Source organism: Sodiomyces alkalinus (assembly GCF_003711515.1).
Source record: "Sodiomyces alkalinus F11 unplaced genomic scaffold SODALscaffold_9, whole genome shotgun sequence".
NCBI lineage: Eukaryota > Fungi > Ascomycota > Sordariomycetes > Glomerellales > Plectosphaerellaceae > Sodiomyces > Sodiomyces alkalinus.
Window position 1 is genome coordinate 1,628,894 of NW_021167087.1, and position 23,848 is coordinate 1,652,741.

Consider the following 23,848-nt stretch of genomic DNA (forward strand, 5'->3'; position numbering starts at 1 on the left):
AACAACCTGTCGCTCCCTTACCCCAAAGTGGCGAGCTGGAGATGGGCGGCAGAGAGAAGAGTCTGAAGAGAGGATGGCACAACGTGATGTGCAAACATTAGCCTTTCTCCATCCCATTCTGCCTATAGAGCATAGTTCGGGGATCTCCCTCGTCCATGAACCGGCGACATGCGAACTGCGAACTCGGAGCAGCATCCCGCGCCACACGCAAACAACCCACACACCACCTAGGAAGCCATTCAGGATCAGATCCTAATGATACTAAGCGCGGAACCACCGCGGACGGTTCCTTGCGACATCTCGTGATGGGCCGCCCCTCTCCAGGCCCACTTCCTGCTGGACACCGGCAATGGCTCATCTCCTCGTTCCCACTGATAGCAGCCCTGACATGGTGTATGGGTTATTTCTTTTCGTCAACTGCCTCTGATAGCTAGTAGAACACTGACATGCCGCGGGTTTTTTTTTCTTCGTCCCTTTTCCCCGTCCACCTTGTCTTGAAGTCGGATTATTGTTCACTGTTGTAACGGCTCAGCGACCTGCATAAATACATCGGGGATTCGTCGTCGCGGACGTTCGTTCCTTGTTCCTCGCCGATCCCATCTAGCGTCCCTGGCATTTCTTGTTACTTACGGGCCAAGAGTCGAGATATTCTGGGGCTACCAAGGAAGAGTTGACTTGACGTATATATATGGTCTCTCTTGTGCCCTGTCAGAGCCATCACACACCAACCCTTCACTCCAGTCTACGATAACAAGCCACAACCGACGAACGTCAAGCGGGCGCGAATTCTGTTGTCTGTCCATCTGTCCCTCGGTCCAGACATTGAAGAGAGTGCAAGCCTGCTTTCTCTCCCTCCCTCGTAATTCATTTACCGGCTGTTGCGAATCATACCCAGGAAGAAAAAAATGGACGAGGATCAAGGTCCGTCCCGTATCGTCCCTGGGACGACCTCAAAGAAGACCATCGGCGACCGGATACGAAGCATCAAGCGGGCTTTCTTTACCAAAGAGGGTCTCATCGGCACCTACGACTATGCCTTCCTCTTCACCCCCAATATTCCCTTCATGAAGCGGTCACGCCACAGCTCCCCGTTCTTCGGCCTCAATGACCGGATGCCCGTTCTCCTCGCCTTGCTTCTCGGGTTCCAGCACGCCCTCGGTATGGCTTTTTTTTCTTCTTTTGTTTTGTTTTCAGAATCCTAGCGGGAATCGGATAGAGTGAGAATCGAATCTGACACCCCTTCCATCGCAGGCATGCTGGCTGGTGTTATTACTCCTCCTCTCCTCATCAGCGGCGCCGCTGGTGCCAATCTGGACCCCGAACTGCAGCAATATCTCGTTTCCACCGCGTTGATCGTGTCCGGAACGCTGTCAATGATCCAGATCACTCGATTCCATATTTACAAGACGCCGTACGTATTACATGGTTCTGATTCTTTCACCCGTGCATCTGTGCTTCTTTCGTTTCCCGCGCCCGCTTTCTTGTTTGTTGGCTGACTTGGTCTCGTCGCTTCCTAGCTACTATATTGGCACCGGCTTGCTCTCGGTCGCCGGTATCAGCTTTTCCATCATTCCCGTCGCGCAAGGAGCGCTAGATCAGATGTACAACAACGGCTTCTGTCCCGTAGGCGCGGATGGCGCCAAGTTGCCCTGTCCCGACGGCTATGGTGAGGGTTTTTTTTTTTTTTTTTTTTTTTTTTTTTTCTTCTTCTTCTCCCGCCGCTTTCCTTCCTGCCGCCGGCTAATTCAATGCTTTTCCAGGCGCCATTCTCGGCACGGGCGCAATAACTGCCATCCTCATCATCATCCTGGCCTTCATCCCGCCGCGCATCCTGTTGCGCATCTTCCCTCCCATCGTCACCGGTCCCACCGTCCTGCTGATGGGTGTGAAGCTCATCCAGAGCGGCTTCAGGAACTGGATGGGAGGCACTGGGCCCTGCTCTTCGCCCTCCACCGCCGTTGGCTTCTTCGAGCGCTGCCCGAATATTGCCGCCCCTAACGCCCTGCCTTGGGGGTCTCCGGAATACTTTGGTCTGGGTTTCTCCGTCTTCGTCACCATTATTCTTTCCGAGCGCTTTGGTTCCCCCATTATGAAGTCCTGCTCCGTCATCGTCGGCCTGCTTGGTGAGCTCTTCTTCTTCCCTTATTCCCTTCTTCTCTTCTTCTCATACTGATCCTCTTGCTCAGTCGGCTGCATCATTGCCGCTTCGACCGGATATTTCGATCGCTCCGGTATCGACAATGCGCCTGTCGCCTTGTTCATCTGGGTGCACACCTTTAAACTCACTCTGTACGGTCCTTTGGTACTCCCTCTGATGGCTGTTTATATCATCTGGTACGAAAGACTCCTCCCGTTTCCCCTTCGCGCTCAACAATGGTTCCCGTGTCCCAAATGGGTTTTAACTAACCTCTTCCCTCCCCTCCGCCCAGTGCTACCGAGGCCATCGGTGATATCACGGCCACATGCGATGTCTCCCGAGTTGAAGTTCACGGGCAGACCTACGAATCCCGCATCCAGGGCGGCGTGCTGGCTGACGGCCTCAACGGCATCCTCGCGTCCCTCATGACCCTCACCCCTGTGACCACCTTTTCCCAGAACAACGGCATCATTGCTCTTACTCGTTGTGCCAGCCGAGCCGCCGGCTATTGCTGCTGCTTCTTCCTCATCATCATGGGCATCTTTTCCAAGTTTGCCGCCTCGCTCATCTCGATCCCTTCTCCTGTCCTCGGGTTCGTCTTTTCCCCACTCCCTCGGCAGAACCCTTTTGTTTCCGCATTAATTGGGTGGAACGAGCACAACTTTTTTTGCTGACGATTGTGAAATGAACAGCGGCATGACCACCTTCCTCTTCGCCAGCGTCGCCGTCTCCGGCATGGCCATCATCAACAGGGGCGTCGTCTTCAACCGCCGCAACCGCTTCATCCTGACCGCCGGTTTCGTCTTCGGCTACGGCGGTATCCTGCTGCCCGGCTACTTCGCCAACGTCCTGCCTTACGACGGGGACAACACCGGCCTGCGCGGCTTCCTGGACGCCATCACCCTCATCGTCGAGACCGGCTTCGCCATGACCACCATCATCAACATGGTCCTGAACCTTGTCCTCCCCGAGGAGATTGACGAGACCGATGCCGCGCCCGTCCCCATGGAAGCCGTGAGGCCTGGCGGCGAAGGGAGCGCCCGTTCCACTGACTCGGATGACATCCTTCCCACGCGTCATGATTCTACCAGCAAGGGGGAGGAGAAGGTGTACTGAGAAAAGGGGGGGGGGGGCGCGGCGATATGAGCGGGTTGCAGATCTATTTCATATATCGAGACTTATCATGATATCCATGTGAGAATGCCAGAGAATGATTTTGTTTATGACCAAGTTGCTATTTTTGCCTTTCCCCTGTAGTGATCCTGCCATTGAGTGTTGTTCTCCTTTCGTTCCCCATGGTGCAACTCTACCACGCTCTCTCCCTTCCACGTCTTAATCAAAGGAGTATTGGAAAATCCGAGGGCGCAACGTCTACCCGAGTGCTCGCATTGGGGGTTCTTATTCAGAAAGAGTGTGCTGGCAAATCCCCCTTATCCCGGGATTCTATCGTCAGAGCATCTCTCTCTTTAATTTACACTTTAAAAGGAAGTCGCCTAAAAGTATCTATCGTCACTGTGCCCTCCCCTATTCACCGAGACTCCTAGAATCCTTTCTGGTATTGTGTAGACACCGAAGACCCAAAAAACCAAAAATCTCCTCCTTCGAAGTAAGCCCCCAAAAGGCACGCTCAAGCGCGCCCTCGCAATGATTATCTACCGATTATATATGAATCGTCCCTCACGAGTCAGCATGGGGAGTGGAGCGTGCCAGGAAGCGGATATTGTCCAGGAACCCCTCTACAAGCTCCTGATATCGGTGAGGTCGGCCGGATTGGGCCCTTCGAGCCTGGTCAATGGTAATGGTCGGGTCAAGCTCAATTTCGAGCTCATGCTCTTTATCCAGGCGTTGCGTATTCTGAGATGCACACACGTTAGCCAGCGAAGAATGGACCAGCGAAAAGAAAGTCCCGATATGACAAGGGAGGAGGAGGAGGAGGAGGAGGAGAAGGAGAAGGAGGAGAAGGAGAAGGAGAAGGAGAAGGAGGAGGAGGAGAGAAGAGGAGAGCAAATGGGACATACACCAGGACCGGGGACCGTCTGAGTCACCTGGGTAAGATCAATCTGATAATGACTGTGCGTGTAGCTGAGTCGATCCTTGTTGCGGTCGGGGAACTTGATGCCGTGCCCAATGGCAATCTGCTCGAGTTCCTCGAGTGGCCCATCCCACGCCGTCTCCAGGTTGACGCTGATGCGGCAGTCGAGCGGCGCGTTGGGCATGTGCAGGTGAAGGTCGGCCACCCTCGCCTTCACGATTTTATTCAACGGTTGGCCCGTCTTCTGGTCGAACGTTACGCGGACCTTGACGGAGTGCTTAGAATTGAGATAGGACCGGACGCAACCCGGGAGCCGGCCCTGTAAGCTGCTGGGGATTTCGAAGAACCTGTCCACCTCCCGGCGGTGTTTGTAGTGGACCTGGACGCGGCCGCGAGCTTTGGGGTCCGGGTTTTGTGGGTTCGTCTTGACGACTTTGTCGTTCAACCAATCGTTCAATACTTTGTGTTGTGCCTAGTTTGTCTCGTGAGTTTACGCCCAACAAGTTCAGGAACAACAGAAAGGAGAGGAAGGTATATAAAAGATCGAGGTGAGAGACATACCTCGGTCATGCTACTGCGGAAGGCGAGCCTCCCCGTGTCCTGAAGGATGCATTCCGTAGCGATAAACTTCATCACTCGGTCGTTCGTGTCCTTGTCTATTAACGTGCCCAGCTTGGCCTCAATCTCGAACTGGATGCCGCGGCTCGTTATTTCGCCCGCAACTGGGGACGCGATGACGTTGACAAAGAGGAAATCCGCGATGGCCTTGGATATCTCTTCCATGGGCTTGACGCCCGTGATGCTGGGCTCCCAGGGGCCCAAGAGATCTTCCGCGGCATTTCTGGGTTGCGCCTCGGCCGCTTGCGGCGGCTGGACGGGTCGAGCGACTTCGGGCGAGTTGCGGCGACTGTCCTCTTCCTGCTTGACCTGCTCCTGTCTCGCAACGACCTTGTCCGGCTTTCCGTTCAAACTGGGCGGTCCCCGCTTTTGGAGTTCAAGATTGCCCTTGTTGAGTCGCCGATTCTCCCGCGAATCGTATTTATGCGCCCATGGGGGAGGAGTGGAATATCGAACCGGTTTCTTGCGCAGGGGTTGAGCCGCAGGAGCCCGGGGCTGCACGCCCGGATCGTGGGAAAAGGTCGTATGGCCACCGTTCACCTGTCCCGGAGGCGGCCGAGTATTTGTCTTCTCGAGCTCACCGGGGCTCAGATCCCGGTCCGCAAGTTTTCGCTTGGCTGGGGTGTGGGCTCTTTCGCGTTCGGACCCTCCCGACAGGATAGCAGCACCAGGCAGAGCCAGTCGAACGTCGGAATCTACCACTGCGCTTGCGGCACGTACTACGGGCTGTCCGCCGGCAGAGCTTGGAAGACTGGGTATGCGGGTTTTGGGGCTGACGCTAACGCTCCTGTCGCGTTCGCTGGTGGACTGAGACCCTCGGTGGGGTTCTCCGGCTCGTGGGTCATGGGAGATGGAGATGGAGGTCGAGGTGGAGGCACGCGGCAAGGCGGGGGGTGTGGCGTGGGTCTGAGAAAGCTGTGACGCGTTGACAGTCATTCGTTGTTGGTAGGGGCTAGGTGGTTGCGCGAAGTTTGGGGGCCCAGATGATAGCTGTCTCTGATGCGGGCCGGCTGACGACGGGGGCCCGAGTGGCGTCGGCGGTTGAGACGTCTGTCGGTTGTATTCACCGGGAGGGGGAGGCTTGTTGGCCGGAACGGGGCTGCCGTGAGGGAAGGACTGGCCGAAGTGATGCTGGCTTTGCGCCGAGGTTGGGGTGGGCGAAGAATGAGCCGACTGCGATTGCTGGTGCATGTAGGAATGGCTTCCCCCAGGGGTGCCGATGGGAGGTGTCTGTGGCACAGGAACAGGAGGACCGGAATGCTGGTGCTGGTGCTGCTGCTGTTGTTGTTGTTGTTGTTGTTGTGGCATGTACGAGGCAGGTGGGTGGGAAGGAGTCGTCGTCGCACCATGTGGCGCCCCAGGCGTGAGAGCGTAGCTGTCCCGGGAAGGGTATGAGCTGCTGGGCGGAAGGTGCGGGTGTCGTTGCACAGGGCTTGCACTGGCTTCGGACCCGTGGGCCGAGTTGGGTGGAGGCGCTGTTGCTGTTGACGGGAAAGGGTAACCCGCGGTGGCAGAGGAGGACGGCGGGGGTCGGTAAGGTGAAGGTCCCGGACCAGAAGCACTTGGCGACCGGGTGTCACCGTAGTGGGCTTGATGCGGCGGCCCGGCCGGATAAGGCGCGGGGCCCTGGTAGGGGGTTTGGGGAGGGTATGAGGCCGATGCAGACGGGCCGTGAGCACTGTACTCCTGTGGAGTTGGATGCTTGCCCGGGGAGCTGTGCAGGGCGTGGCTGTACGGGGACTCGCGGAAGGCGTACGAAGGAGGGTTGTGGGCGGGAGTTGTCGGGGTCTGAATGGGGGGCGGCGGGTGCTGTTGATGAGCATAGGCAGGCGGCTGTTTGTGGGGAGGAGGGTTGACGGGGACGGGAGGAGCAGGCTTGTCGCGTGGACGGTCGTCGTTTTCCGACGTATTCATTAAGCTCCTGAGATCCATGTTGAGATATCTGGTGGTCGACCGACTGCGGCACTTTTCTCGGTTGTGACCACTCGGAGACCTTTCACAGTCACAAGGATCGTGCTTCGTGTGCCTTGCCTACTTTCCGAGCTCTGTGATTGCCCTGGAGGCCTTTCGGTGACGTCGGTCTTGATATTCTATCGCATATAATCCAAGGCGCAAACGAGTCACATCACGCCAGCATCGGTTCAGGAATCTACTACCGACGAGATGGTAAGCGCAAAATGTATCCGTAACAAGGTGAATGAAGGAGTTCGTAGTGCTATGGCGTGTGGTGTGGCGTGGGGCGGGTGTGGGCGTGGACGTGGACGTGGACGTGGTGTCGTGTCTTGTTCTTCGAGTTTAGGTCTGTTTGACCAGTCGGGTTGGACAAAAGTCGTCGAGATAATTCGCGTCGCAGTCGCAGATGACGATAGATAGTCGCGAATTATGATGAAATCCGACAGTGAACGAGCTATCGATAGTGTCCTTGAGTCAGATGGGGTTGGTCTGACGCGTGTCGCCTTAGGAGGAAAAGAACATTTCGTCTTGCGATGATGACGGCGACATGAATCGCAGACGGTCGTGAAGCCCAGAGACCTGAATGTCGAGTCGGTAGAGAGTGATGAGCGAAGATGTGTGAGAAGAGGTACAAAAGATCGAAGGATATATGCCGTGGATGATAAGAAAGGGGGAAGGATGAATTAAGGCGTTTGTTTGGGGCACGGAGTAGAGTTCGAAGAAGACAAAGAGCAGAGACAAGATGATGCTCTGAGAAGGAATTATTATGGACTTGGCCAACCCAGTCAACTTTTTTGGCCGAATAGGAGCTCGGGGAATTTTCGCTTTTTAACTCCCTTGACTCCCATTCCTAATGCACAATAGAAGTAGTCAGTACCTACTTTTGTTGGGAAACTTTATACAGTAAAGACGTACTGAGTACCTAGCTAATACCTAATTTTCCCTGTCGCTTTTCGTGTAAGTACTTACATGGGTATAAATCCGATTTTTGGCACGTAAGAACTGTGTCACTATACGTGTACGTTGCGAAAGTCTTGGTCTTTGCTGCCAGTTATTCTTGTCTACCTTACAGGTACCTAGTATAGAAAGAAGCCTGTGTAATTAGGTAAGCCGCTGATTGGGTGAAACCCATCACGTACCTAAGGTAGGTAGTGAAGCATCTTGACTCTTGGTCATTGACCGGAAACGGAAAACTGTGTTACGGTCATGTGACTTTTGGGTGGTCCTACTCCGCACTGTCTCGCTTATTCATCCATCCATTCTGAGCTAGCCGTTTATGGTCTGCTAGTCGTTTCGACCTTCCTCTGCAAGGCACCTGTGCCTGACGTGGTTGATGACCTTTTGCTCGCGCCGTCTCTCGCCTCTGCTTTCCTTCCCTCAAACGAGCTCCAACTTCATCACCAACTACCTTTACATCCTGTAACCACTCCCACCTCTCCGTCAATCGGCTCAACTCCTCTCGCCCGTATTGCCGCCATTGTTCCACGGTTGTCTTCTTATTCTTGTCTTTTCTTTTCTTTTCTTTTCTTTTCTTTTCTTTTCTTTCTTTCTTATTGAAAACCAGAGGCTTCTTCTTGTTTCCCTGGTTTTACTTTACCTATCCATCTCGGCAAATCGTGATTGCCGCAGTTACTCTGGACTAGTCCTTTCCACAGCCTATCCCCCAACGAAAACCCCCTCAAGATGCCCGGCCTGGTAACGGCGACGGGTGTGCTAGGCTTCCTCGCCGATGAGGAGGCCGAGCTCAAGGTTTTCGCCTTGCAGACCCTAAACGACGACATCGACACTGTTTGGACAGAGGTTGCAGGGTCCCTTGGCCAAATGTTTGTGCTTTTTTCTCCTTTTTTCCCCCTTTACCCCTATCTTTCGCTTCCCCTCGGGTCAAATAAGTATATCATAAAGCTGACAGGGTTTCTCTTTCTCATCATTGTAGTGAGGCGCTTTATGAGGACGAATCCTTTGCCGAACGCCAGCTGGCCGCCCTCGTTTTGGCCAAGGTCTACTACCACCTCCAAGCTTACAATGAGAGCATGGCCTTTGCCCTCGCCGCCGGCGATCTGTTCAAGCTCGATGCGCCCGGCGAATTCGAGGACACCATTATTTCCAAGTGTATCGACCAATACATCGCCGTCTGCTCCTCCGAACACTCCAGCTCGAAGCCTTCCAAGAATGATGTCTCCCTGCCGGCCCTCGCCACAACCTTCGCTAGCGGCGTCGGAAATGGCTCCGCCGTCATCTCTCCGACAACACCTTTCTCTCAGACCGCGCTCCCGTCCAAGTCTCTTCTATCTCGGGCCTCGGTGGACAATACCATTCTGGACCCTTCCTTCCAACCCGTCAAGGAAGGTCGTTCCGGCTCCATCGCCCCGGTCGCTGACAAGGCCACGCGCGAAGCCCTACAAAGAGTCGTCGAGCGACTCTTTGACGCTTGCCTCAACGAGGGCCGGTACCGGCAAGTGATCGGCATCGCCGTTGAGGCCAAGAACCTGGACGTCCTGAGACGCGTCATCAAGAGGGCTGGCGAGGACGCCGCCTCCTCCAAGGGCAAGTCGTCTGACGGGCCAACTCCGGCGGAGGAGCTCATGGAGTACGCCCTGAGCATATGCATGGACATCGTGCAGGAGCGTGGTTTCCGCCGGGAAATCCTGCGTCTCGTCCTGGATCTCCTGAACGACATCCCGAACCCGGACTACTTCGCCATTGCCAAGTGCGTCGTCTACCTCAACTCCGACGAGGAGGCCTCGCGCATGCTTCGACAGCTCGTCTCCAGCGAAGATCGCAACAACACCACCATCGCCTACCAGATCGCGTTCGACCTTTACGATAACGGGACCCAGGAGTTCCTCGGCAAGATCATCAAGTCTCTTCCGTCCGGCGACCCCCCCAAGCCCAAGCCTGACGCCGCTGAAGGAACCAACGACGCCCAGGAGACCGAGCCGCTCCTGGAGAACCAGGAGCCTGCGAGAGAAGACGCCGAGGAGGTATCAGAGGACCTGGCCAGGGTGTACAAGAACATCCGCTCTATCCTCGTCGGAAGCAAGACCATCCAGCTCAACCTCGAGTTTCTGTACCGGAACAACCGCACGGATCTGAGCATTTTGAACAAGGTCCGCGACAGCCTCGAGGCGCGCAATTCCATTTTCCATACCGCCGTCACCTTTTGCAATGCCTTCATGAACCAAGGCACCACCAACGACAAGTTCTTCCGCGACAACCTCGAGTGGCTCGGAAAAGCCGTCAACTGGTCCAAGTTCACCGCCACCGCCGCCCTGGGCGTCATCCACCGCGGAAACCTTACCCAGTCGAGGAAGTTGCTTGAGCCCTATCTGCCACAGCAGAGCGGGTTGAGCAACGGTTCCATCTTTAGCCAAGGTGGCGCCTTGTACGCCTACGGCCTCATCCACGCCAACCATGGCGCTGACGCTCTCGACTACCTCAAGTCGCAATTTTCGGCGGCCGAGGAAGAAGTCATCCAGCACGGGGGCGCGCTCGGCCTCGGCATCGCCGGCATGGCCACAGGCTCCGAGGAGATCTTCGACAGCCTGAAGAACGTTCTGTTCACCGACTCGGCCCTGAATGGCGAGGCCGTCGGCCTGGCCATGGGCCTGATCATGCTGGGCACTGGCAACGTCAAGGCTCTGGAGGACATGATCACCTACGCGCACGAGACTACTCACGAGAAGATCGTTCGCGGCCTGGCCCTTGGCATGGCCCTGATCATGTATGGCCGCCAGGAAGGCGCCGACGTGATGATCGAGGGTCTTCTCAACGACCCTGACCCAACTCTGCGCTACGGCGGCATCATGACCGTCGCCCTGGCCTACTGCGGCACCGGCAGCAACAAGGCCATCCGCAAGTTGCTCCACATTGCCGTGAGCGATGTCAACGACGACGTGCGCCGGATTGCCGTCATGAGCTTGGGCTTCATTCTTTTCCGGAAGCCCGGCAGCGTCCCCAGGATGGTCGAACTCCTATCCGAGTCGTACAACCCCCACGTCCGATATGGATCCGCCATGGCGCTCGGTATTTCTTGCGCCGGTACCGGCTTGGACGAGGCCATCGACCTCCTCGAGCCCATGATGAAGGACCCTACCGACTTCGTCCGCCAAGGCGCTCTGATCTCCCTAGCCATGATCATGATCCAGCAGAACGAGGTCATGAACCCCAAGGTCGCAGCGATTCGGAAGACCTTGAAGAAGGTCGTCGGTGACCGCCACGAGGACGCCATGACGAAATTTGGCGCGTCTCTTGCCCTCGGCATCATCGACGCCGGCGGTCGCAACTGCACCATCGGCCTCCAGACCCAGTCCGGGAACCTGAACATGGCTGGCATTGTCGGCATGGCCGTATTCACTCAGTACTGGTACTGGTTCCCCTTCACACACTTTTTGTCTCTCGCTTTCTCGCCCACGTCCATCATTGGACTCGACCACGACCTGGACATTCCCAGCTTCAAGTTCCACTGCTCCGCTCGCCCGAGTCTGTTCGACTACCCCCCGGAACAGGAGGTCAAGGCTGAAGAGGGCCCCACCATGGTGGCGACCGCCGTTCTTTCGACTACGGCGCAGGCCAAACGCCGGGCCCAGAAGAAGGAACGAGCTCAGCGCAGAGAGAGCATGGATGTCGACTCTGCTCCGTCGAGCGCCAAGCCGGCTGCCTCGGGTGGAGGTGACAAGATGGATGTGGACGACGACAAGAAGTCCAAGGCCGCGGAAGAGTCGAAGGACAAGAAGGAGAAGGAGAGGGAGGGAAGCAGCGACAAGGGCACTCCGGCCGCTGATGCGAAGAAGCGTCCTGAGAAGGAGAAGGCGGGCTACGAAATCGAGAACATGTCCCGTGTGCTCCCCGGTCAACTCAAATTCGTCAGCTTCCCAGCTGGTCGGTATAAGCCGGTCAAGAAGGTAAGAAGAATCCCTTCATATGTTGCCTCCCTCACTGCTTTCTGCTTTTCTTTTCCCTAAGCCCCGTATTCTTTCTCGTCTTCCTTCGCACCGGCTAATGAATAACGCTGCAGCCCACCGGTGGACCCCTTCTTTTGGTGGATACCCAGCCAGAGGAGGAGAAGTCACTCATGGAGGAGAAGCTGAAGACGGTGACGACGGAGAAGGCACCCGTTGCCGGCCAAAGGACGGGCGGTGGCGCGGGCGGTGCGGCCGGCCAGGAACAGAACCTCATCCGGCAGGCTCTCCGGAACGAGGGCAACCTGCGATCGCTTAACGAGCTGAACGAGCTCCTGGGACATCGTCTTGGCGGCGGCGGCAGGAACAACGACGCCAACGAATCCGCCCCGGGCAGCGGTGCGGCCGCAGCAGCCGGTGTTCTCACCGCCGTGGACGAGGACGGAGAGGGTGATGAGGAGGCTCCTGTCCCGCGCGAGTTTGAGTACTTCAGTGACGGGGAAGAGGAGGAAGAGTGATAGATGGCTTCGTGGACGCCGTGCCGAGGCTTTCTTTCCACCAGAGACGCACTCGCCCCCCCCCCCCCCCCCCCCCCCCCCCCCCATGTCTCGACTGTATTTCTACCTTTCCCCCTGACTTAGAGAACGGGATAGAGCAGAGGAGGACGTGGAACATGCGAGGGAATCACGGGGTTTCGATGGTCGCTGCGGGACCCCTTTATCGCCGTTGAAGCTGTACACTAAAAGGGGACCGCGGTGGCGGTGGTGACCGTGGTGTAATAAGGAGTTGTATCATTTCCCTGACTTGTCTAACCTTGTCTTGTCTATATTCCCATATTTACTCGTCATGTCCGTCCTCTCTGTGTAGAAACTTGATGGGACTAACACCTACCGACGTCGTACAGAATTTGCGTAGCTGCAACATTTTTATTTAATTAGTATGGTGCGAGGTACATGGCCAGCAGAATGGACTATTATGTGTCTTTTTCTTTCCGATGATGACAAGCAGATCGACCGAAATTCCCCGATCGCCGCTCCATGATCAACCCCTATCATCAGTCGAGGGAAGAAGACAGATTCGTCTTGGGCACGACAGCAACGCCCCGTGAAGTCGCGTGCTGACCGATAAGCGGGCAGAGACAGTCTACAAAGAAAGCAAGAGACGCCAAAACAACCTGGCGGCCGATGACCTACCTCGCCACAGCCTCCTTAGTAAACTAATAATAATAATGAATAATAATAATAATAGATAAAGAAGGAGAGTAAAGGACACCATGCTGATAGAAGTGCTACAAATGCTGTATCTCGAAACACCCCGAGTCGCGCTGACGCCGCATTCTAGTTTCTCGCGTTTCCAACAAAAGGAAGAAAAGAACATGAAAAAAAAAATATAAAAAATAACGGGAAAAGTTGTAGTAGCAAGTGAATACGAAGAAGCTCAGAGGGGCCGGGTCCATTATGGTAAATGGGGCCTTTGCCCTCACTTATTGTTCTCACACTCGGAACAGACCCGCACACGATGCCAGGCGTTGGCCAGGTTCCCTCTGACGTTCCATATGGCGTCGTAGCCCTCGGGTTGCGCATTGTAGGCTTCGTCGGTCGCCTTGACGAATAGGGTCGAGCACCGCTTTCCGTCTTCGCGTCTTTCCTCCTTTTTGTCTCCCTCTGCGTCGCCTGGCCCGACAGCACCGCCACTACGGGGGCTGTCACGAAGCGGGATAACGCCCTCGTATCGCCATCTCCGCCATGCCCAAGACTTGTGACCGTTGCATGGACTTTCCTGGCCGGGACCCGGTACGGCGCAGTCATCGAGCAGCTCGGCCTGGTCCCACGTCGTGCCGTTGTCGAGGCTGACGTCCACCCGAATGATGGCGCGCCCTCCGCCGGAGTAGGCGAAACCGCCGATCGAAGCCCTTCGACCCCTTGGTTCTGCGGCCGCGCCTGCCGAGTCACTTTCGGCCTCTCCTGTTTCTGAACGACGATCCTCTTTTTCCACGCCACCGCTGGTCTTTGTGGCCGTCTCTCGTTCCTTCGTCTCGGAAGCAGAAGGGAGGAGCGGGGCCCAGTCGCCAAGCTTGACCGTAGTGATAGCACTTGTGATGGGCATCTCTTGAATGGCAGGCGCTTGGCTCCAGTCCGGATCGGTCACGTTGGGACCGAATAGCTTATAGTCCTTTTGCTGCCATTGGCTCTGGCTCTCTTCGTCGGAAACAACCACCCGCTTGAGCCACTTGACGGAGCGCGCAGCGACGTGGCCTGGTACGAGGGCCCGCAGGGGGAAACCGTGATCAGGCGGCAGGGGGGCGCCATTCATGGCGTACACAAGGAGAACGTCACCTCGGTGGTCGAGGGCCGGCCCGATGGGGATGCTCGCAGCGTATGATTCCCCGCCCGCAAACTGGACGTGACGGGCTTCAGTGTCCCCCGCCCTGGCCTGTTCGAGGGGAAAGCCAGCATCCGCAAGGACGTCCGCCAGCCTCACGCCTTCCCAGACGGCATTCGAGATGGCACCAAGGTTCCATTGAAGACCGTTCGTCTTTTTCTGGGCATGGGTTGTCATATCCTTGCGGCGGTTGCCCGAGCACTGAAGGGCGGCGGTGATCTTCACGGGTTTGAACTTGGTCTTGAGGTCATCCAAGGTGTACTCCTTTGTAGAACCGTCCAGGAGTTCGACAGTCAAGGTGTAGCGGTCGGGGTCGTCCACCTTGGGGACCCACATGTGATTCCGTACATAGAACAGCTCTTTCGGTGTGATGAAGGACTCGGTCAATTCCTCCAGCGGGGTCTCGGCATTCCGCGGTTTCTCCGTCATGGTGATAAGCCTGGGGTCACGAGGGGGGTCGTCGTTGAAGGGGTCTTCGATCTGCTCGGGGAGGGGTCTGCCGTCGACGAGGTCGGCCACGTCGACATAGCCTATCAAGTAGTGGGCGAGGATTTCGTATACGTGAGGAGACTTGTGTATGGAGAAGATATCCCAATAAGCGTCGATGCTCCCGCCGGCGGCGCGAAGAATGACGTCGCCGCCAGGGTGGGCAGGTATCCAATCGGTAATATCATAAACCTTGTCCTCATAGGTGATCCATGGTCGGTCTGATTTGGCGTCGTGCTTCCTCACATCAGACAGCCTGAAGCGAGGCAGTTCAGGATCTCGGTCGTCCGGTGAGGTATTGGATGGATTGTCTCGAGGGGCCGTGTCCGGCTCGAAAAGCGAGAAGAGACCAGCGAAAAGCGAGAAGAGGCCAACGCTAGCAATGAGAGAGGCCGCGGCGGAGCCAGTGCGTCGGGACGAATACCGTTGTCTTGTTCTTGCCTCTTTGCTCGGTATAGGAAGAGGTGACTCGGCGGTGACTCGATAAAGAGGCTGAAAGGTGTGTAGGCGGCGGGAATGTTGAGCTGGTCGACAACCTGGGTGTTTTGGCAGAGCCGTGAACCGGCGAGGCGCAGCGGATATCAGCTCCCTTGGCAAACGCCGGCCCAGTGCAGGTGTTATGACTGCCATACCTATCCCGAATCGTGGCTCGTTAGATTCGTTGGTAGGGGAGGAGAGTTCAGATCAAGGTTGTGACGGCTCGAGTTTGGTGTGAGGAAAGAATAAGTCCTAGGGGGCGTATCGGACGAGGGACGACGAAGGGGTCAAGATGGCGAGACGCGACGAGCTGTATCCATAAAGAGCTAAGCACCCGCCCCGTACGGCCTAGTTGTCTTGGTGGCAATGATTATTATGAAGATAAGTAGGGTGTTATCGTGCTGTCGACGCCAGTCGAGGTGGACTGGGCTTGAGGTTTCGAATGGGAAGCTAGGTCGGAGTCAGAGCGAATAAGAACATGGCAGAAGGGCAGAAAGGAATTCCACTATTAGAAAAAATCAATACAAATCTCAAGTCGTAGAACCCAGATGTAAAAGAGGAAAGAAGGGAAGACGGGAAGAAGAGAAGAGTCACGAGGTCAATTGAAAGAGTCGGTCACGGTCGGTTCACAGTCGGCCGGTAAGCTTCGGCATAGTGGGGATAGATACAAGATCGGGGAAGGCGGTCAACTACTTCCTATGTCTCAGCTAGACTAGAACGCAGAGGGCATCGTCGCGGGAGGGTCCGTGCAAGCAATAGAGGGCCATCGTAAATGACCTCCATGACTGATGACAAGGTGACCATTAGCCGGAGTGCGAAAAGAAGGGACCCTGCAGAGGAAAAGAGGAATGAGTTTCTGGTTGGTACGTTTGGAGTAGCACAAGTTGACGATTCGTGCGAGGAGCCGCTGGGGGACGTTGTTTCGTTTCGTGTTTGTGCTACCAGAAAGTTGACCATTTCTGAGGGGCGAGAAAATATCTTAATGTCAGGTACCTACCTACCTAGGTACCTAGGTAGCCACTAAAAAGACGTGCCTCGTCCTCGTGATTCATGGGGCCAAGGTACGTTGTAACTTGTAGGCACGTCAAGCCAATCACGCTCACTCCAGGTCAACGACGACAGGACTGTCCTCCCGCTTCAGGACGTCGTGCTCTGGGCTGCTGCTCAAGTTAATGACCAAGCTTGGTGCCGTCCGCCTCTGTCGCTTTCGATTTGTCTTTGTCTGAGTTCTTATGTCTTGCTTGTCTTCGCCCTCCGTTTCATACTCATCGTCTTCGTCATCAGAGGTGGAATCATTCCCGTGTTTTCGCTTGGCTGGTGGCCCCCCATTCTCACCCAACTTGGGCTCCCCCTTCATGGACATCTTGCGCGTCCCTTCAGACGGCGACGCCTTCATTTTGATCTCAGGCATTTGGTAACTTCGCCCCGGGAACATGATGTTGCCCCCCTTGACGCGGTTCTCGATTCGTTCTGCCACGATTCTCCGTATGGATTCGGTCTCCTTCTGCACTCTCATCCTGACGAATGCGAGCAGATCCATGGGTCGTTCCGCCGGCAGTTCAGCGTGCGACTTGAGGTGTTCAGCCCAGGCCAGCAGGTGACGATACGCCTGCCATCGTAGAGCTGTGTAGTCGCTCTCTACTTGCTTGGTGCTGTCCCTCAGCATGGCAGCTCGCTGGACCCCACTCGACTCTACCTTCAGGCGAGGCGGCGACTGGATGATCTGGATGCGAACACCGCCGAGAAGGGGTTGAAGGGAAAGCTGACTGGGTTGGACATGTACTTGGGGATCCATGGTTGGCGGGAGTGGAACCTCCCAGGGACCGCACGTTGGGAGCTTGGGAGCTTCTTGGTAAAGCGTGGGAGAGGATCCCGGAATAGCGTAGGCCCAATGGTCGAGATCCGCGAGGTCGGCGGGACCGAAGGTGCGAGGAGGCTCGGGCAAGACCTCATCTTCCAGACCCAGTTCGACGCCCTGATCTAGGTCTGATTCTGAGCCAGCGTCGGGCGCGTTTTCGGCGTCATTTGTATCCTGTTCTGGGCTTCCGGTGGCTTGTTCACGAAGCTGTTCAGAATGGTGGTTTTCCGACGTGTTGGAAGAGCTCCTTTCGTGGTTGAGCTGGCGGCTGGGCTGCGGGGAATGTGCTGACGATGCTTCTCGCTCTGGCCTTTGCAGAGAGGATGAGCGGGAAACCACTGGAGCGGACTTGCAACTCGGCTGTAGGACGGGGTCAGGTTCTGGCTGCGGCACCTGTCTGACGTTCTGGAGGTAGTCGATGAGCTCCTGGGGGCTGGTGGTAGAACATCCAATGATTACCCTGCTCTGGGCTGTTGTGAGCCCAGTGTCGGATGGCCCCTTTGGTGGGAGCGAGGCGAAGGGGAACGGTTCGTCGCCACGGCCTGAGTCCGGTTCACGTCAGCGTTCTTTTTCTCACCAGTGGATGGTGGGATGGATGTATGGATGGATATATACTGATAGACTCCCAGTACACTTGACACGTCTCCCACACGAGGCGCTTAAGTGAGCGTCGATAGTTCTGTCTCCGGCTCATCTCCTTGGCACAAAGACGACGGAGCGGGAGCATGTATCCGTCGAGAAAAGTCTCTTTCTGTTCGGCTTTTGTAAGGGCCTTGAATCTCTCAAGCCCGGCAACCCGGCTCCAGAAGCCACAGAAGTCGACGGGTAGAGTCATGGCAGGATTGGACCGAAGGAGAGGTGGCCGGCCGTTGTCAAGTATTTTTTTTAGCTGAAGATAAACAAGTCTTGGGTGGAAAAGAATGGCACGAGAAGTCCAGGTCAGATTTTTGAATTCCGGTGTTCATCACACTCGAGAATCATAACTAAAGTATCTATGTGGTGCGTCACCTCATAGAGGTCGGTAGGTCGGCAGGCAGAAGGTATAAGGAAGTAGATAAGGTAGAAAGAAAAGACAGAAAGACAAGCAAGTTGAGTTGTGTAGATGTAGTGTAAGGTACCTTATATTTCCAATAATGCCTGTATTTTTGACCGTATACTTCGTGCCATGTCTAAGGTACCTTACCTATCCCTCGGAGGCGTCTTCTGGCTGGGCAGGTGCCTGCTCACTCAACAAAGGGGTCCTCCTGCCCTCTGAACTCGAACCACCCTCCAATACCTAAGGTACCTACCTACCTACCTTAGGTACCCATGTTGCTACGCTGCCACCTAAGCTCCTTTAATACTCGCAATTGGTAAATTGGATCATAACTTGTGCCATAAACTTGGGCCTCCATCGGACTATGACTCTCCATACAACTAGTTACACACGCACAATGCATCAGATCTTCCTCCCACACAGAGGTATCGCCTCCCACACTTCCCGCTCACACCAGCAAAAACTCCTTCGTAACGCCTTCAAAGGCCCGAATTCGGCCAAAGAAGTTCCTCTCATCTCCAAAATAGCGAATCCGATACGTCCCCGGCTCCGGTCCGTCCCCGCCTTCCCCCGTCTCCCAACGAATAGTCGCTTGGCTATATCCCAGAACGAAGTTGGTCCGCTTCCACTCATACACGAGGAACCAGTCACCGTCGTCCCGCACCCGGGTCCATATCCCGTCATTCCCGAGCTTCTCCACCGCCGCATACGTCCCCTCGAGCCGCAAGTTGTTCCGCGGGTTCGCCCCCTGAAATCGAGCCTCTACGACCTCGCCGCGTTGGTAGCTCCTCAAGGGCTGTGAGAGTACCTGACCGAAGCTGCGACCTATCGGCGCCCCATCCAGCACTACTCCCGTGTTGAAATTGAAGGACACGGCTCGGTTATCCGGAGGCGATGGGCCCGGGCCCGGGCGCGTGGTGGAGTCCGGGGCCAGGTGGTGGAGGTTACGGATGGTCAGGTTCATATAGGTCGATAGAGTGTGGCGGCCGAAGAAGGTGGAAGCGCCTTCGTAGCGCTGGACGTCGTACTCTTCCGGTGTGGTGACGTAGTGCTGTTTGGGTTTCCCGTTGTTCAGACACGAAGTTGAACGACTGAAAGGCCGTGTAACGGAGTCGAAGAAAGCATTGTACTTACGGAATATGTGTTCGCTGGTCCACCAAGTATCACAATCGGATTATCCACGATGCCTTCTGCAGCCGCGGCTGTCGCTTCCCTCCACCGCCTCCCTGCCATTGTCGTCACTTCGGGGCTTGCAACGAGCATCACCAGCTGCCCAACCCGCAGGGTTTGGATATCCACGATATTTGGGCTCCATGGATAAGGAAACTCCATTCCGCCGACGTCCAGGAGGATAGGCTTGGGAACCTGACACTCACGCTGTTCGCGCGTTGGCGTCCGCAGAAGTCCCGACACTAACTTCCATAGCGGGTTTGCGCTCGGGTCGCCCGAGTCGGCCTGCGTGAAGTCGAATGCCCCTGGGCCGTCTGACGTCCCCGCGGCAAACGAGTAGCCTAGGGATGCCGGGCATGTGCGCACCCGGGTACCATCAGGGAGGTGGAAGTCCCAGAACGCCATGTTGTGGAAGAAGTGGAATGACTTGACCGAGGGCCCAATAATGGGCGTCGAAGACGAATCGAGAGAATCCTACGTGCCCCCCCGGCATCGTTAAGTTCACATGCCACTGAATTATACTTCGTATCAGGGGAAGACAGGGAGATGGGAAGATGGAAAGACGGGAAGACCGAATTCGGATCGGGGGAAAGCTTACGTATATGAGCTTCGCCCCAGCGTATTGTCTCCTCCCTATTTCATACGCACTGGAAACGCCGAGGTCGAGTTTCCTGAACTCGGGGCCACGGCCTCGACAGGCCTGCGAGCGTCCATCGTCACAGGTGCTGTTCTCCAGACGGCACTGCTGCCCCGACCCGTCGTCACACCAGGCGCCCAGAACCTTGGGGGTCGTGTCGGCATGGTTCGCCTGCGCAAAGCCCGCCACGAAACCCGAGGCCGCACTATCGTCCCCTTCCATGGCCTTCTCAAAAAGGTACGCGGCAGCGCCCTTGTTATCGCCCGCCACATGGGTGCTGTTCTGGTGCATGGATGTTGGGTGGACGGCGAACCAGTTGAGGATGCCGAGGGCCTTGCCGTCTGACGCCCGGCGGAAGCGCAGAAGCGTCATGGCCGTGTCCACATCCGTCTCGTAACGGTCTCGCTCCTCGTCCGGGTTCGCCATGTAGGCCCAGGCGCTGCGGTTGATCGAGGCATCAGTAACGTCAGTCCTACCGAGGTCGAGGTGGCCCTATGCGGAAGAACTCGTGGTCAGAAAGAACCCCCTTTTCTGCTTTGCTTGGCTCCCGCTAGTCAATATATTTAGTCAATATTTCTCTCTCACCTCCGTCAAGGACTCATGCGCTCTCTTGATAGACAGCAGCGCCCCGTCAATAATGGCCTGGTAGCTCTGCTTGTCGAGCCCTAAATTGGTCACCTGCGGCAGGAGATAGCTGAACCATGCGCCAGGCGCGGCGTGACTATGGGTCCCAGTCACCGCGACGTTGTCCTTGCCGTACACGTCGTACTCGGATCCCAGGTTTCCCAAGCCCTCGAGAATGCCCCTGCGCACTGCTGTATCACCCGACATGGTGTCGAGCACTAGATACACGAGCCGATCGTCAGGGTTGTCGACATCCCCGATGATGAAGGCACGGCTGTAGAGCCTCTGGCGGAGGCCCGATCCCTTCTGATCCAAGTCCGCATAGCCGGCAAAGCCAATCTCGACAACCGGACCCGTAATGTCTGCCTTGCCCACTCCAAGAAGATACCTATCGCCAGAGGTTTGCCTCGGCGCTCTAAACCTGGAGGATCCATAGCCAACTCGCGACGAGGACACGCCGGCGGCGACGACCTTTTCCAGTAAAGAGAGGAAGATGGTCAAATATACGACGAAGACGGGCATGACACGCCTCGACGGCCCGAGCCTGCCTCCTCGTCTTTGCGTGAAAAACATAACTCGTAATGCCAAAACGTAGTGCAAGATAAGGACCACGAAGTGCCCTTTTGCTCGGGTATTACACGGCATCCAGGAACGGCCCTCCCTCGTCGGATCGACGGACCAGAAGATCTATATCTTGATCGGTCGCTTCCGCTTAGCCGCCGCAGCCATAGAGAGACAAACGGGAACCCCGTAGTCGACCTCTTAAGGTCATGAGAGACAGCCCGACCGGGGCCAAATGGTAAGGGGGGTATTCTGCATCGCTTTCCAATGACGACAAGAACAGTTCATAGCCAACCCCGCCACCAGAAGCGCACCCTCATCACAACTCGAAGACTACATACGGAGTAGCCTTGTATGCAGCGTGCCTCTCGTACGTGTAGAGAAGCCGCAAAAAGGACCCCTTCCCAGATACCGTGATTTCCCATCTTGGGAGATGTGGGTCGAAAATGGGATCAATCAAAGGCCGACTTTAAAAATCAAGGTGCTGACCCGTAATCAGCCGCCATGCCATGCGACATGCAAATGGCATCGGGTAGTGTCCAGATCAAGATCAAGAGCCGAGGGAAGCAAGGAGCAAGAAGCAAGGACGGACCGACACACACCAGAGAGACATGCGCTATCCGACGTGGGGTCTTGCTGTAGTGTAAATCGACGAGCGTACAACGTATGGGGAAGCCAGCTTGGTGGTGGCTGGCTGGGGAAGCAGTGAAATCATCACCATGCGGCTAGTGCGTCTTGTGCAAGGACATGGTGATGAGAGGAGAGGGAGGGGAAGGGCCCGAAGGGGGAAACAAGGTGTGGAGGTGGGTGGACGGGAGAGTGACGTCGAGTTGGCAAGGAAAAGGGGAAGGTTAGACGTCGATCGGCCCCTCTTCTTTTGTTTCCCTTTTGTTTCCCTTTTGGTCTATTTTTTTTCCGTTTTTTTTTTTTTTTTTTTTCATTAAGAAAAAGAAGGAAAGAAGGAAAGAACCAACCGAAGAGCTCAGTTCTCTACCTTGTTGGGAATAGAAGGGAGACGACCCAGTTCCAACGATGCGAAGCAAGAGAGAAGATGGATGTATCATGTACGTACTCTGTGAGTGGTTTGCATCTCGCACCGGCACTGCTATTGGATGCTACGAAACTCAGCACTTTGCTTGGCCCTCGAGTCCGTCACGAGGACATATTCATGACCGTTCGTGCGTCCACCTTATCGAATGGAGAGTTCTCAAGAGGATAGGCGGTAATAAAGTCGTTACTTCAGCAAACACAGCTTCACCTCCAGAAACTGAAGTGGGTATAGACACGTTCAAGATAAACATATGATCCGTACAGGTATATATAATGTATAATACATAATATAGTGTATAACATATTATATATAACAATAAGAATCGACACGTCTATTAACCACGGGCGCGTAATAAGAGCAAAATCGATAAAACTATTAGGATAGAGATTATAACTACTACCTCCCTCCCGGGATACTATCGTAGCGGCACCGTAATACTAGCGCTACGGTGTAGCCGGAAGAGTCGTGGGATAGCGTCGCCCCGACCTCGATTATACAGGATTCGTAACGGACCCACTTTTCGTAATATAAGCGCTCCCCCCCCGTCTATAGCAGGACGTAGCGCGGAACCGATATAAGACCGAAAGGGGACCTCTACGCCCCCTAGAACCGAGAGTAACTAAGATTAGGACAGAAATCTAAGCCTTATTAGCTAACAGAAATACGATTAACTAGGTCGTGGAGCTAGTAGAGGAATTAATCACGATACGTAGTACCCGTAAGGACGCCGGTACGATACTATTAGCGTACCTATATATAACCGTCCGCTATATTATCCGTGAGGAACTCCGAAAGGGAATAAGCGGTATAAGAGAGACTTAGGCTAATATTATAGCCTAAGTACCCGCGGTAGCGCCGCCGCGGGACCCCGCCCCCCCTAAAATAATCCCCGCTAGGTATTATCGGGAGCTAATAGTCCGCTAAGGAACCCTCTCCGAAGACTAGCCCCTTAGAGCTAGGACCCCTAAGGAAATTATTTAAGCTATAAACGCCACGACTACCCGATATAACGCCGTAGCGGTATAGAAGCTGCCTAATAGTAATATCTGCCTTACTTTTACCGAAGGGGTATAGTAGTAGACTACCTATAAGGAGTAATAGGTTAAAAAGGCCTTCGGTAAAGGAGCTACCCTAGCCGCGCGAACCTACCCTACGCTTACTAAGGCTATCCCCCGGGAGGTCCTTAACGCCCTATCCGAGGAGGACCTACTAGTATCCCTATAAGATATAAACCCCGAGGCTAAAATCCTCTGGGCGCGATAGCGAGTACCCCGCCGCGGTACCGATAGAGTAGCGCTCCTCCTTATCGAATCGGCTTTACCGGAAGGGGTAGTAAGCCTTATCCATAATACCCTCCTCTTTGAAAGGGGTAGCTATATTTACGAACTATACGATCCTAACCTTAATCCCCTAAAGTGCTATAAATGCCTATACTTCGGCTATAGGGCTAATAGCTACCCGGCGGTAAAGAAAGTATACCGTTACTACGCTAAGTCTAAATCGGCGTACCTATAAGGCCTAGGGCACTATAACGCTATAGCGCCCGGCCGACCCCGCCGCTATACCGCCTATACCGGAGACTATAATAGCTTTAACGATTTATACCGGCTACTTAAGAAAGAGGCCGAGAAGACTCGCGAAGCGTATAAATACTAAGCCAGGGACTTCGATATTACCCGTTAGACCGAAGCGGTATACCCACGGCAGCCGTAGATCTTCCCCCTACTTATTATCGCCTAGGACTAAGACAGGCCCCTCTATAAGGGCCGTGGACGCCCCCCGAAAAGGACTAAAGGATATAAGGGCTCCCCGATACCGGGCCCGATAAGCGCCTATATAGTCCCTCGCGGGACCGGTAAGGCATTATAGTAGGAACCCTAGAGTTAGACCCCGGTTATACCGGGCATATCGTCTTAACCCCCCCCCCC

The 23,848-nt window shown here is 55.4% G+C and overlaps 7 protein-coding genes across 7 annotated transcripts; 3 read left to right on the forward strand and 4 right to left on the reverse strand.

Moving 5' to 3' along the window:
- Positions 1–905: 905 nt before the first annotated feature.
- SODALDRAFT_282601 (uric acid-xanthine permease) lies at positions 906–3,253 on the forward strand (the record flags this gene model as incomplete). Its single annotated transcript, XM_028608349.1, has 7 exons — positions 906–1,158; positions 1,252–1,411; positions 1,518–1,666; positions 1,761–2,123; positions 2,187–2,334; positions 2,430–2,729; positions 2,830–3,253. 7 exons carry the CDS (start codon positions 906–908, stop codon positions 3,251–3,253), a joined length of 1,797 nt encoding a protein of 598 aa, XP_028464363.1.
- A 524-nt stretch (positions 3,254–3,777) lies between these two features.
- SODALDRAFT_221976 (mRNA triphosphatase CET1) lies at positions 3,778–6,956 on the reverse strand. Its single transcript, XM_028607347.1, has 2 exons — positions 4,731–6,956; positions 3,778–4,641 (listed from the first exon to the last, which is right to left on the reverse strand). The coding sequence occupies exons 1-2, from the start codon at positions 6,717–6,719 to the stop codon at positions 3,874–3,876; spliced, it is 2,757 nt and encodes a 918-aa protein (XP_028464364.1). The 5' UTR covers positions 6,720–6,956; the 3' UTR covers positions 3,778–3,873.
- SODALDRAFT_221996 (hypothetical protein) lies at positions 6,836–7,202 on the forward strand. Its single transcript, XM_028607348.1, has one exon. It carries the CDS (start codon positions 6,951–6,953, stop codon positions 7,158–7,160), a length of 210 nt encoding a protein of 69 aa, XP_028464365.1. The 5' UTR covers positions 6,836–6,950; the 3' UTR covers positions 7,161–7,202.
- A 930-nt stretch (positions 7,203–8,132) lies between these two features.
- SODALDRAFT_345882 (26S proteasome regulatory subunit rpn2) lies at positions 8,133–12,159 on the forward strand (the record flags this gene model as incomplete). Its single annotated transcript, XM_028613228.1, has 3 exons — positions 8,133–8,563; positions 8,674–11,641; positions 11,755–12,159. Exons 1-3 carry the CDS (start codon positions 8,424–8,426, stop codon positions 12,154–12,156), a joined length of 3,510 nt encoding a protein of 1,169 aa, XP_028464366.1. The 5' UTR covers positions 8,133–8,423.
- A 958-nt stretch (positions 12,160–13,117) lies between these two features.
- On the reverse strand, positions 13,118–15,136 carry SODALDRAFT_282564 (molybdopterin binding oxidoreductase; the record flags this gene model as incomplete). Its single annotated transcript, XM_028608344.1, has 3 exons — positions 13,118–13,296; positions 13,348–13,566; positions 13,639–15,136. 3 exons carry the CDS (start codon positions 15,134–15,136, stop codon positions 13,118–13,120), a joined length of 1,896 nt encoding a protein of 631 aa, XP_028464367.1.
- Positions 15,137–16,082: 946 nt separating this feature from the next.
- SODALDRAFT_325881 (hypothetical protein) lies at positions 16,083–17,676 on the reverse strand (the record flags this gene model as incomplete). The annotated part of the gene is made up of 2 exons (XM_028610031.1): positions 16,083–17,383; positions 17,457–17,676. 2 exons carry the CDS (start codon positions 17,674–17,676, stop codon positions 16,083–16,085), a joined length of 1,521 nt encoding a protein of 506 aa, XP_028464368.1.
- Positions 17,677–18,325: 649 nt separating this feature from the next.
- SODALDRAFT_281814 (neutral ceramidase) lies at positions 18,326–20,830 on the reverse strand (the record flags this gene model as incomplete). Its single annotated transcript, XM_028608306.1, has 4 exons — positions 18,326–18,928; positions 19,012–19,521; positions 19,646–20,176; positions 20,270–20,830. 4 exons carry the CDS (start codon positions 20,828–20,830, stop codon positions 18,326–18,328), a joined length of 2,205 nt encoding a protein of 734 aa, XP_028464369.1.
- Between the last annotated feature and the right edge of the window lie 3,018 nt (positions 20,831–23,848).